General features: G+C 38.4%; 2 protein-coding genes across 3 annotated transcripts in view; both read right to left on the minus strand.

The window, feature by feature from the left end:
* Positions 1-836: 836 nt before the first annotated feature.
* On the minus strand, positions 837-8078 carry LOC106163097 (uncharacterized). Its single transcript, XM_087016858.1, has 10 exons — positions 7791-8078; positions 6993-7202; positions 6625-6737; positions 4840-4954; positions 4218-4268; positions 3937-4003; positions 3601-3677; positions 2931-3071; positions 2602-2706; positions 837-2298 (listed from the first exon to the last, which is right to left on the minus strand). Exons 2-10 carry the CDS (start codon positions 7167-7169, stop codon positions 2194-2196), a joined length of 951 nt encoding a protein of 316 aa, XP_086872984.1. The 5' UTR covers positions 7170-7202; positions 7791-8078; the 3' UTR covers positions 837-2193.
* A 1581-nt stretch (positions 8079-9659) lies between these two features.
* Positions 9660-13611, minus strand: part of LOC106175032 (protein unc-80 homolog) — a 63415-nt gene continuing 59463 nt past the window's right edge. For both annotated transcript variants that reach the window (XM_087016857.1, XM_087016856.1), the window contains 3 exons: positions 13317-13425; positions 12833-13041; positions 9660-12441 (listed from right to left, as the gene is read on the minus strand). In XM_087016857.1, the coding sequence (XP_086872983.1) occupies positions 12115-12441; positions 12833-13041; positions 13317-13425 (645 nt within the window). In that variant the 3' untranslated portion in view covers positions 9660-12114. The remainder of the gene's footprint in view (positions 12442-12832; positions 13042-13316; positions 13426-13611) is intronic.

Raw genomic sequence — 13611 nt, forward strand, 5'->3', positions numbered from 1 at the left:
CCCCATATTCTACTCCAATACTCCGACTAACCCTAACCTGTGCTAATCGTGTTGGACCTTAGATTTCCATTCCTGGGACTACCATTCCTTCCACACCTGTCAGTAACAAGTAGCCTAATGAGTGGTCTTCTTGCGTAAAGGTTTCATATCCCAACACACTGAAAATTTGGAACTTAAAGAGGGCACTCACATTTCAGTGCAAGTTATTTGTTAAATGCTACTTCAGTGAATGGTTCAATGAATGCACGCATGCATAATCTCATACATGAGCCATTTTCTTTTATTTCTTTGGAATTTACTTGAACCTGTAGCGAGCGGGCCATCTTGCGTAAGGGTTTCATATCCATGACCTTCTTCAGACTCGAGCGGCCAAATGGCCATTTTTAAAATTCAATAATTTTTTTAAATTTCATTACATATCTGTTTTTAACAATTTTCTGGTAATAATCGTGATGACATTAAGGAAAAAAGACCTGCAGCATGTCTTTGCTAGTCCTCTTTGTCTTTCATTGGCACATAAAATGTAACGGTAACTCATAAAACTGCCTAGGTGCGTATGATTTTGATTTGCAAACTGGCTGTCCGTAAATTATATCGGTGGTAATTTTTTAAAATCTCGTTTCAAACTGGGACTCATGAATGATCGTTCCTCAGTTAAATGCTCGTTTGACTTGACGCGAAGTCTTTTCTCAATCTTGAAATCACAAAATCCCGAAGTCTTTGCCCCCTTTCGTTCTCTCGTTTAGCTAAGTGTAAGCATATTTTGCATTCAAGTGCCTTTAGAATCTTCTATTCTTTTTTCCCTGAATAAGCGATAACCAAAACAACACAATTAATTGGATTTTTAATTTTTTTTTTTTATTCTATACTACAGGATCTCGGACCACACAGGTGTCCTTGGGGTCCCGATTCCAAGAAAGATGTGAGTGCTGTGAAACGTAATTACGCAGAATTGTACGTACAAAAATTTATACGGAGTTCGGTTAATACTTCTTTGAGCTTGCAGACAATCTCGGCAACCAGAGGTAGTCCGTCTTCATAAATTTTGATTCACGAAGAAATCCATTCGTTCTTGTCCTGTTGATTTTCAGGTAATCCAGATTGCATTATCGAACAGAACTTGGACTATCCCGACATTTTTCTTTCCAAATCTACATGTCCATTTTGCTTCCATACAATACTCAAGGTTAGAGATATGATTCGTGGTTTTGATGGTAAACAAAGTTGCACTTAATGGCACAAGCAAGCATGAAGGTTGAAAGACACGGAATATCTAAATATAAATGAATGCATGTAAACTAAATAATACCATTAAAAGCACTATTATAATATATATATAATATTTTATAAAATAATGTATATGTATATAACCCGCTAGAGCATGACGCAACATACCAAACGCAAACGCTTCTGTTTAAGGTAGAGATATAATGTGATAATGATAATGATAATAAGGTTAAAATAGACACGCACACTCAGGGAGATAGATAACACAGCCTGGGCGGCGTGGGGGAGTTAAAAAACCATGACCCACTCTTTGGGCGTCAGGATCTGATGTCACCTAAGGTAACGGCTAACGGAAAACCGTTAGAGCACCGAAAGCGCAGAGCACCGAAAGAACAAACGAATGTTCAGTGGATGGTTGCATGTATTGATGTCGATTTCACGGGAACGAGCTACCGGTCAGCAGCGTTTTTAAGCAGTCCGTTTCCATGGAAGACAATAGCACACACATCGTATTTGGACTCCCCCACGCCGGGGCGTGAAAGACTAGTAATAGTCGGCATCTAGAATAACATTCATATAGCATATCAGCAATATATATTGGATAACAGTGTCTCAGTTATTTCGAAAGGGTACTTCATATGAAGCACCAAAGCTCTACAGATGCTAATAGCGTCGCACAGTTCACAGCATCATCAGTGGTTGGGATGAAGGTCCCGATCTTCGTTCATTCGTCCGTGGAAAAGGCGTTGCCCAATTCAAATCCAAGTTCGTCCAGATATATGTAGGTCTGTAGCCAGCAGTTTCAAAGTAAGGGTGGGGGAGGAGGACCCTTTTGTCTGAGATTTTTTTTGTGCTCCATTATTTCATTCAAATTGAGAAATGACAAATACCCTAGTTCGAATATGTTCTTTTTCGGCCAAAACAGCGTCTCTTTCGTCTCCCCCCTCTCCCCGGTCTTGGAGCCAGTTACTCGCTCTCTCCAGCCGCGGTGTAGGCCGGGGGCAGCTCCATGTGGACTTTATGAGTTGGGCTAAGGTCGGACATCTGCGTCTCCTTCCCCTGGGTCGGCCACTGGAAAAGATCGATCAAATTTATTTGGTGAATTCATGCAAATGTAAAAAAAATCATTTTCAGCATTTTTCTTGTTTATTTGGCTAGGCTTTTATAGAAGAAATGTGTGTGTGTGTGTGTGTGTGTGTGTGAGAGAGAGAGAGAGAGAGAGAGAGAGAGAGAATGCGATTTCGGATCCGGCATTGTCTTTACCCTCAAGTTGTTACATATTTGCCAGCACGTCAGAAAAGGTGAACATTTTACCAATTTGCGCCGCCCTAATAAAGGCTATAATTATTATGTTGCAAACGTCAAGATACTTACCGGTCCAATAGGAGCTAAGACGGTTTCCTTTGCGGACTTGGCGAAAATCATGATGTAGATGACACCAACCGCCATGGTCAGCACGTCAATTAGGACACGAACGTACTGGAATTGAAACAAAACAACACTGAATTAAATATTTTAAAACATATTTGTCTTGAACATTGACACACACACACATATGGGTGGAATGACGGAAGGGGTTTCTATACTTGTCAAGATTTGACGTTTTTGTATGAAGGGAAGTACATATGAATTTCCTTTTTCCTGGGAAAGGTAATACTAATCTTAAAAAAATGTTAAAGTTCCATGCATAAGTCTATACTTACGGCCATGTCCGGATAGTGGTAGTGGAAAGGCCAGTCAGATGTGTCGACGGCTGGACCGTTGATGGTACTTGCGTTCTGGATTGGAGCGGCCGTGGCGTTCACGTTATGCAACAACACATTCTTTATCGTGGTGGTGGGAGGCTGTAGTGAAATAAAATATAACATGAACTGAGTGTAATTTTTGCATATCCATTTTCCCGAATATGTTCAATTCAATTCAGCCCGGTTGCGGATTTGTACATCCGTGAGGTGTTTTTGTCTGTGGTTATAGAAATAAATGGATAGCATTAAAAAGTTTAAATTATACCGTTTGTTTTCCGGCAGGCCGATCGGAGCCGTGTCTAGGTCGATTGCGTGGGAATTCACTCTATTCACTCAAAGTTGGAAAGAGTGTTTTAACAAATGAAAATAGAAATGGGCTGTTTTATTCCGCCGTCTCAGGCACGTTTGAATTCGCAAGAAAGGGAGAATGGCCAAACAGAAAACACGTGCAATTTTCTTTTTGCCGGTGCGAATCCATTTTTTAATGTTCTATCCAGCCTGACGATAGACCTGTAGGAAATGCATGATTACAAAATAAAACATAAGTAAAAATAAGTGGACATTTCATTTTCTCCAAATAATTATTTCATTTAATCCAAGGGGTTAATTTCTCTTTAATTATACTCACTGCGATAGTGGTAGTGGCGTTGCGGTTGGCAGCATTAATAGCTGCAATTCTCCTAGAGTCGCTGTATGTGTCTTTACCTGTAATAAGAAATGCTTGAGTCAGTGAACGATGAAGGCGAACAGAAAAATAGATATTACGAGACGTGACATAATAACATCAGCCCGAGCATAGAGCGCGTAAGGGATTGAAACATTGCCAAAGTTTACATACATGAACAGAACAATGGTTAAACAAAGTCTGTTATTGTATTGAAATATTATAACACGGGCCTGTTTTTACCAGTAAACAAATAAAGAATACGAATGGCTAATAATGCATTTACTCAAGTTTCCTTACCTCCAAACCCAGTAAGGAGTAGGGCGCAGATAAACGACAAACCGGCAAGTCCTTGGTAGATGCGTTTCTGAAAAGAGAAGAGTCTCTTCTATACACTCCAACAGGAATGACATTGTAGTTCTGAATTTTCCAATAGTCGAAAAACCCTTAATAATTCTATAATCTCTCACACTAATAGCGGTGTGTTTTTGGATCTATCGAAAGTCGAGAAAACCTTAGATAAAAATCGACATAAGAAGACGTAATCATTCCTATTTTATAAAAGTAACGGTAAGACTTACCGATCTGGTGGTCTTGTATCTCTTCCTAGCAAAGGTCCCTGCTATAATCATCTAATAGAGAAAATCAATTTTATTAGACATATCGTTTCGGTCACCTTATATAGTATTGAATTATGAATAACACTAAATTAAAACAATTAATACACTGACAATGACACAAGTGACTATTGATAGTAGCCTTTTATCTTTTAGGATCTAGAAGAGGTGATTGAAAAATATTTTGGTGGAGGGATGGGGGGGGGGGTCAATTTTACCACTTCTACCCTTTAATTTATCGGATTGTTTGTCTTATACAAAGTAATAAAGTAAAACGTAATAAGTCCGCACTAAGTCTGGGTTTAGGGTCATCCATAATTATCGCCATTTTCTCAAGACTTCAAATAACCCATTTTTTCACGACCGCCGCCAACCCCTTCAGAGAGTACAGGGTAGAAAACTAATTGATCATGACATATGGCAGCACTTTGGATAAACATTTTTATTATTGTTCGAAAGCGTAAATAATGCAATACCCACCCCCACCCCCACCCCCGTACGGTTTCCACACTGAAAATGATAATAAAAATGGGTTGACCCCTAAGCAAAGCCTGTTTAGCCCCAACCGGTGAGACTGAACACTTACACAAATGCCTCCCCAGATGCCGACGCCGGTCTTGGAGTAGCCGGTCATGAAGCCCACTGCTATCCCTCCAACGGCACAAGAAATGCCGCCCAACACCATCTGAGCCCAGGCGTACCTGGAGGGTTAGAAAAATATACAAAATCAGCACATTAAGAAAAAAGGCTAAAGCTGAAAGCTATCTATGCCTAATATCTAAAACATTTATGAAGAATACATGTCGCATTCGGTGCAACTTGTTTAAAAAGGCAACGTATTTTCTGGTAAGAGAATTTAGGATTTATATCCACAATGGAACCGGTACAAGGCATTTTATACGTTTTAGTTTTGTAATGATGATGCATCAATAAACAGGTCCACAAATCACTGTATTTCGACGAACATTTTGCTGCAGGTGTGTGTGTGTATGTGTGTGTGTGTGGGGGGGGGGGCGCACGCGCGTGTGTGTTAGAGAGAGAGAGAGAGAGAGAGAGAGAGAGAGAGAGAGAGAGAGAGAGAGGAGTGTCCTCACAATTACCTGCATGACTTAAGGAGATACTGTATTCAGTGGGGAAATGGTTAAAGAAATATAAAAGCCAAACTTATTTAACTGGCAATGTTATCTATTTAATGCTTCATGTCTAGTTTAATAAATTCATTGCGGGGGCTGATCACAGTCCTTTTCGTGGCGAATCTTTCAAAAACGTGGAATTAAGCGGAAAGCATGTTAAAGTGTTGGTTCTATAAGGGTACGACTTACGAAAGGTCGTACCTCACTGGCTGGAATACATGAATGTAGAAAGATGGAGATCTTTTTTCACGCACTACTCACGCAATCCATCAAAAACTTCAGTCTTAGATTTCATTGAACCTTCAGACACTTATGCAACGCGAAAAGAAAAGCAGGGGCGACCAGTATTGTAACCCAGACAAATTTGACCTAAATTTCTCGAATTTATATCCACAATGGAACCGGTATAAAGCATTTTATTAATTTTAGTTTTGTAATGGTGATGCCTCAGTGAACAGGACCATGCAGCCCTATTGTTATTTAATCAATTAAAAAACTGCTTTATGTCTAGTTTTATTAATTCATGCAGGGGGTAATCACAATCCTTCCTTCGTGCGAACTTTTCAAAACGTAGAATTAAGCGGAAAACGTGTAAATTTGTTGGTTCAGGAAGGTTACGACTTACGCAAGTCGCGCCTAACTGGCAGGAGGCTTGAATGTAGAAATATCTGTTTTCAAGCGCAACTCACGTGTAAAGCAATTCTTTTAAAGTTTCACAGTCTCAAATTTCATTTACCTTTCAGACACTTTTATGCAACAAGAAAAAAGCCGGGGAAACTAGCTATTGTAACTCAGGTAAACTTGACCCAATCTTCTCTTGGCCCAGTTAAGGCCACAGCGTACAGCTAGAGTGTCTCGTAACAGCGTTTACTGAGGTCACGGAGATTTAGGTCATTAGGCTGCCGTGCAATGAAGTACACGAGTACTTGCGACAAAATCTTTTATCAGAAGTAAGTCAGACTAAGAAAACGATTTGGTACGCCTCGGAGAGCCGATATTTTTAGCACCAAACATATAGTACTCCGAGATCCCTAAAATCTTATTATTATTATGTCTTTGCATATATATATATATATCATCGGGGAATTTCAGCAAATTTCAGCAAGTTGTTTGGAAGCGACATGCAGACCAGATGCTACTAGCACTTTATCTATTTTTTTTTTCAATTTTCACTACATTTCGAAAGCTTTAAGCCAAAGATTTTTCTCACTTAAATTGCAAACACTGGTGGTATTTACCATGGATGATTGTGATGCTTGTTCTTCTTTTTTTCCAACTTCCACTGCTTTTTCATTTGCTTGAAAGTTAGGCCAGTCTCCGGGTCGCATTCTCGGTGCTTCTTCTCCTCGTACTAAAGGTGATAGTAAATAACTATTTACATTTCTAAATCATTTAATTCGAACATGTCTACTTTCTTTTATTTTCTTCTTTTTTTATTTATAGTAAATCCTGAGCGGCCCATTGTTGTTAAGCTGAACACTAACAGAATAAATAAATAAATAAATAAATAAATAAATAAATAAATAAATAAATAAATAAAACTGGAGAGCAATATTCAAACTTAACAAAAGCAAGTATGTAAGGAAATGAAAATAAAAAAACTTACAATTTTCTTCAGCATATCGGCCTTTTCTAGCTTTTTCTTTAGTTTCTTAGAATATGCCCTCTCTCCCCCCTCCAACTCCGGGTACTTGGACTCGGGAAACTCCTTACGAGCCTCACTGGCTACCTGATCATACTTCTCCAACTTCGAAATTTTCTTCTCTAATTTTTCGAACTTCATCTTGCTGAAAGAGAGTTATGACTGGCTTGTCACCTGTAAAGAAGAAAGCCACAATATATATTTATGCCAGTTGATGGGCTTAAGTGTCACGTGATAGAGTCACGTGACTATCAAAAGCGCATTCATGTATTTTTCCGGCGATCCATAGCTCAGCTAAACATGGCATCTTTACTTGAGAAGGTAAAGCATTTTAACGAACGACTCCGCCCAACAATAGACCAGCCTGTTTCACTGTTAAATTAGGCAACTTGTTTAAGGCTGTAAGATGCATGTAGAATTATCGATTTGTTTTTGTATTGAACAATACTCAAAACATTGGTAGGCAGCTAAGGATAAAGGCAATACAAATACAAATTCCGACTGCTTTGCTTTGAATGTTGAAACAAATTAGTGACACAATCGCTGCCAGACTTGCTACGCTTTCTGACTTCACGCGGACAAACTGTAACTATGATAACTTGGTTGCGCAAAGCTATTGACATTTAAGATTTATTTTTCTCTGGCGTTACTTAACTGCAAATAATGTGTCATTAAATCTCTTTACACATATAAGAAAAAAAATAAACCCAAGCCACACAAATGATCGATCTGCTTCTGTTATAACCTTTTAAGCAAACATACCTGGTCACTCAAATCACCTCCGGCTAGGCAGAATCTCCTCCGTGACTTTCTCTTTGACCGTCTTCCTGTCTCTCCCTATATCCCTAAAGCCTGTCCGAATGTACGTCCGCTACCCTGAACACTGCTTGCGGGAATGAGTTGCACCTGAAAAAGCAGTTAATAATGAAGTATAGTCACCCGCGAATATTTTGTGCGCAACGCACTATGGTATCCTTACGTAAGGCGAAATCATTCCCCCAAAATCTTGACCTGTTCACGAGGGTGATACGATCGTCCAATCGTCATTCATACTTGAATTAAGCAGATTTTCTCTTTATCTTTCTAGAATCCTATTTTGTAAACGAAAAAAAAAAACTTTAACAAAAAAGGTTTTTCCATATTAATTAGTTTAAGGAAAACCCTGACTGCCCGGGTTAAAACTTAAATAATGCAAAGAACGGCTACTGAAAATGTATAGAACTTACGCAAGGTCTATAAGGGTCCTCGAGGTCGGCCTTACCTATAGTTTGACGCACAGGTAACTTAGATACGTGAACCTTTTCATACTGTATTTACAAGGGGCGGTCACCTGGCAAAACAATCCCAAGTTCTTGATTCATTTTATTTATTTTTTATTTTTTTGCTGTGAAGCAGGGGTGGGCAATGACCAAGTCCACATATCGCCGCTGCTGAGAGCGGTCAGAGCGTTTCAATATTGAACAGGTCCCAGAAGACATAATTTTTGAAGAATGCAGTTCTCCTTTTATTGAAGATACCCGGCTACAAACGCGGCTTTTCACATTCTACTTTAACCTTGACAGTTGCGACCGATTACAAAAATGTAGAGCGTTAGATAAAAGTTGGCGAGGACGCGGTTAAGGCTGACACAAGACTGGTCCATCATGACAGGCTTTGGTAAAGGAGCAGCGGACAGAGACGGTCTCGGATGACGAACATATACCAACAAAGACGGTCCCTTACATAAGCCGAAAAGCTTACATAAATATTAAATAAGTGGTCTAGCCGTCCCATTGTTTCTCTTATCTTCTCTTACTCAACATTAGTCTATATCTTTAATATTAACAAATTCTTTTTTCTCTAATAAAAAACGCAATTACATTTAAATGGAATATTAAATGTAGTGATTTACAGTGTAAAATGTTGTACCTGAAGCGTATTTGTGAAACAACCATAATGGAGGCTATGTTCACGACTAGAAAGATATAACAAAACAAAAACTTTATGGGGAGAAACGAGAGACAAAGCTATGAAACTATCATTTTAGGAAATAGACCATCATTATGCCGTCTGAGATTTTTTAAGTGTTTCTTTATCATCTGAGAGAATGGGCACTTATGCCTGTTCCTGAAAACTTAAAAAAGTGAATAAAATTTATTGTCAATAACTATATCTTCTCAGCTATACCCACGCTCTTTTAAGATTTTCTTCGCTGATAGTTTCATGATGGCCTTTTTCAGGAAACTGACAACAAAATTAGTTCTGTTTTATCCTACACTTTCATCTTAACGACTCGACCGCATTGTTGTACATGAACTAAGACTTTTGCGTAAGGTGTACATGTGCTTTAAGTCCTCTTCGATTGTACGTCGTGAATAGCGCTGACGCTGATGGCCAGTTTAAGTGTTAATAAGGGGCGTTTAGAAAGTTCACCTTTTAGACCGTTCTCCGCGTGTAACGGCTCGAATGCATGGAAGAATACATCTTGTCTGAACCTGACACAACTAACCAGTGAAAAAACAATTTAAAGAAATTACATAAGCAGTGCAAATTCGACTCATTTTGCTCAAGCATTAGTTACATTATTTGTATTAAGGTCTCAATAAATCTCTTCATATATTTAATAAATAAATGTTACAACAAACCCACTAGTACATGTTAAACACATACACTGGTTTATTTTCGACATAACAGCAGAAATATATAGTTATACATATCCCAGTTGCTTGGAATCATAAAATCCTACCAGTCTAAGAAAAATAATTATATAAATATAGAGTGTAACGAGGATAGAGATTTATAGTTCCTACTGTACCTCACCACTGTAAATAACCGTAAGACTTTTGGCAACAACATAATACTAATACAGCTTGGACAGTTTGTAAGTTGAACTGGTACATACTGTATACACATAGACTGGGTTCCCATACTTAGATCGCTCCATCTGGATCGACCTAACTCCCTGGGGGTTCACGCTAAATTGCCATCAACTCAAGAGGCTTAAATTTCTGTCACGCCTACCAAATCAGCTAGGGGTAAAGATAATTACCCCCTAATAGTAATAGCTTTACTAGGCGTGACAGACGTTTAAGCCAGTTAGTTTGACAGCAATTTAGTGAGACTCCCCAGGGAGATAGATCGATCCAAATATCTGTGGGAATGGTCCCATAGATATGTATCAATTACCGCCACCATTTCAATACCACTTCACATCAATACCATATCATCCAAAAATTACTGCATGTACCCCTGAACCTGCATTTGGAAAGAGAAAGAATATCATAATCTAAATGCAAAAATACAGATACTTCATGTATTTTACAGACATGAAAGCTTTAAAGATTTAAAACTTAAATTGATTCCAAACTGTAGTGTTTTTGATGTTGAAAATGGAGCTATGGTAATACAGAATAATAAATACACATGTACCAGTATAACATTAAATGTATATCACATTACATATTGGTTTGTAAAGCTGGCCCAACACATTTAAGTAATCTATAATAAATTAAGTTTACCATAATTTTAAACAAGCATAGAGAATTATTGCACTGTTCATTTTGACTAATATTTGATATGAAGCCCGATCAGAAGCAACTAACTACGATATTTAAGAAGGAATAACTGTATACAACTGTCACAATATTTTTTCTAAAAAGGAAACAGAACATATGTTTATGAGGATTGTTGTCTCACTAAAACAAGGAACTTATATAATAAATACAACAAGATGATGTCTTCATTTACCAAGGATAAATATAGGAGTGTATGGGTGCTTTCCCAGAGATTTAGATCGATCTAGAGATTAAGATTTAGATCGACCTAACTCCCTGGGGGTTCAGGCTAAATTGCAGTCAGCCGAGCGAGCACCATAGTTTATTACCCCTTTGCAGCTTTTAGTAGGCTGGACAGATGCTTAAGCCGGCCAAGCTGACAGTAATCTAGTGAGACTCCCCACAGGGATAGATCGATCTAAAAATCTATGGAAATGGGGTGTATGTGTGTGCATGCATGTGAGTGAACGTATATACTGAATTACTGATAACCATATATGTAAATGCATATAGACCTAATGTGGCTGAAGATAAATAGAGTGAAGGATTAATACAAGGGTTTTAACTAAGTTTCTTTTTTATCAAATGCCTTATATTACATTGACAGAAACAATAGCTGAAAGATATCTAGCCTTTGATTTGTGACTTTAAAAAAGAACAATATTACCTCAAAAAAAGATAAAATGCTACACAAAAGTGCCCAAAGAATAAAACTAAACTTGACAAAAATAACAAGTAAAAAGTACTGCTATATAAGAAATATAACTATAATATATATGTGTATAATGGCTCTCACAAAAAGAAGCACTGTAATAGAAGGGAAGAGATTCTGACCTCCTAGTAAGCATAACATCAGTGTCATAAGACCTGTTGTCTTCCTACAACAATATTTTACCCACTGCCTGCTTTGCTCATATTCTACTTTCTTCCACCATAAATAATATCAATTTCCTCCACAGAAAAATAGTAAGCATTATATATGTGTCGCAAGATCTGTTGTCTCCTGTAAGTTTATTACAACATAATTTTTTACCCACTGCCTGCTTTGTTCATTTTCTACTTTCTTCCACCATAAATAATATCAAATTTCCCCACAGAAAAAAATCTTACATGTACATACTGATCTCACCATTGTTGAGATTGTTATGCTTATAAATGGCACATTGTATGCATTTCAGGCCCGTAGCCAGCAATTCCAAAGGGGGGGGGGGGGAGGGGAGGGTCTTTTTTTCTGAAAAAGTAGACCTTTTACCATAAAATCTTAATGTACCAAGATCAGATTTTACCCAGAGGGGGCCTTTTATCAGCAAAAGTGGCAGTTCTTTTGAACTTCCCTAACCCCCTGGCTACAGGCCTGCATTTTAAGCTCTAAGTAAGAATATCATTATTATTGAAAGTGTCATGTAACACGTACTGTCCATTTTGTAATCGCAAACTGATGTTTAACTAATGCAACCAGAGTACAAATCCCAATATTCAATTGGGGCACCTTTCAATTTTGTTTTTCAATCTGTGTGCACATCATAAATTCTTTCAGTTAACTGGAGCATTGCTTAAATTCTGGTTGAGTCCATTCCCTTCCCATGATTTGCAGACCTTGCAATTTTGCTTTCCTTTTTCAGCAGGGATGCACCTTCATTGCTGGTAATGGATTGAATTGACTCCGCAGAGCTGTATCTCTGCAGGGGATCGCTTTCCCTTGCTGGCGACTGACGTGGACTTATAGATGGAGAACGGCTAATACTTTGCGATGACTGCAACCCCAGCTTTCCCAACTGTCTTGCGATCCTAGAGCGCGCACCACTGGGGGCACCACTGCGTGAGGCATCCAAGATGTTCTCTGTTGAACGAGAGCGCTTGTAGCGGCCTTTTGGAGGGGACTGGAAATGCAATATAAATAATAACTTCATTATTCATAACTTTTAAGGAACAAATGATAAAGTGTGCAAATTTTTAATCCCTCCCAAGGCAAAGTGCAGGTTGTCTGATATTTTGGTGTTCATTATGACAGAAATGACACATTGTGTGGTACTAGTGCACTTTTCTGTTTCACACCCATTTTGACGGCTCCTAACATAAAATTATGCAATGGGTGGTTTTACTGTCCTTCACAAGTTCACTTCCAACTGTTTAGACCTATCAAAATGAATCTCTTTAACTGGCGGTGTCTAGCACGAGGGCTCCATTTCTTATCAAAGCTTTAATCCTTCAAAATAGTATGAAACAGAAAAATACACTGCACCATGATAAAGAGCCCTAGCTGTCCCCCACCTGAGCCAGGGTCAATTCTCCATGTAATTCAGTATGGGACTTGCTGACAGCCATTCTCAAGGGACTTTGTCCAGCTCTGGGTGTCACCCCGATCTTGTCCGTCTCCTCCAGAGAGGAGCATCTCTGTTGCAGTCCCTCTGGAATATCCTCAAGGACTGGAGATGATATGATCCCGGATCCGCCATGACTGCCTCTCTTCCGTAACAGACCTTCAGGATGTAATATAAAAGCATTATTTCCATAATTATTGATTTACATCTAGCATTTACAGTATTACATACTCAGGCTTTCATTTATTCATCAGCTGTAAGGTGTCCCTTGTCTGCTACTAATAGATGTGTAATTAAGAATGGCATTACATTTTTCCCTATTTGAAGTTATAATCTAAAATCCCCACTGCTTTAACAATTTTAGCAAGAGATATTGTTTATCACATGATCATGTGTGTCATCAACTATGATTGGATGGAATTTTGTCCACTCACTGAACTGGGCCACGGGTTCTGCGACACTGTCTTCCTGTATGATGGTCTGGGGTACTACCTGTTCCGTGACACATTCTGTTGCAATCTCCTTCAGTTCTTGCATCTCGACCTAGAAAATGTATAAAAATTGTAGCGTCTCCATTAACATGTATATACATTTGGAATTGCCAGGGAAAAATTATATATGAACTATAAATTGTATATAAGCTTTAAATTATACCGAGTACTGTACTTTGTAATTTTGAAAATTATAGCTTTACCGTGTACATACATGTTGTATTTCAAACTTGAAAAT

The sequence above is a fragment of the Lingula anatina genome, chromosome 7, assembly GCF_051362555.1.
Source record: "Lingula anatina isolate TDL-2025a chromosome 7, LinAna3.0, whole genome shotgun sequence".
NCBI lineage: Eukaryota > Metazoa > Brachiopoda > Lingulata > Lingulida > Lingulidae > Lingula > Lingula anatina.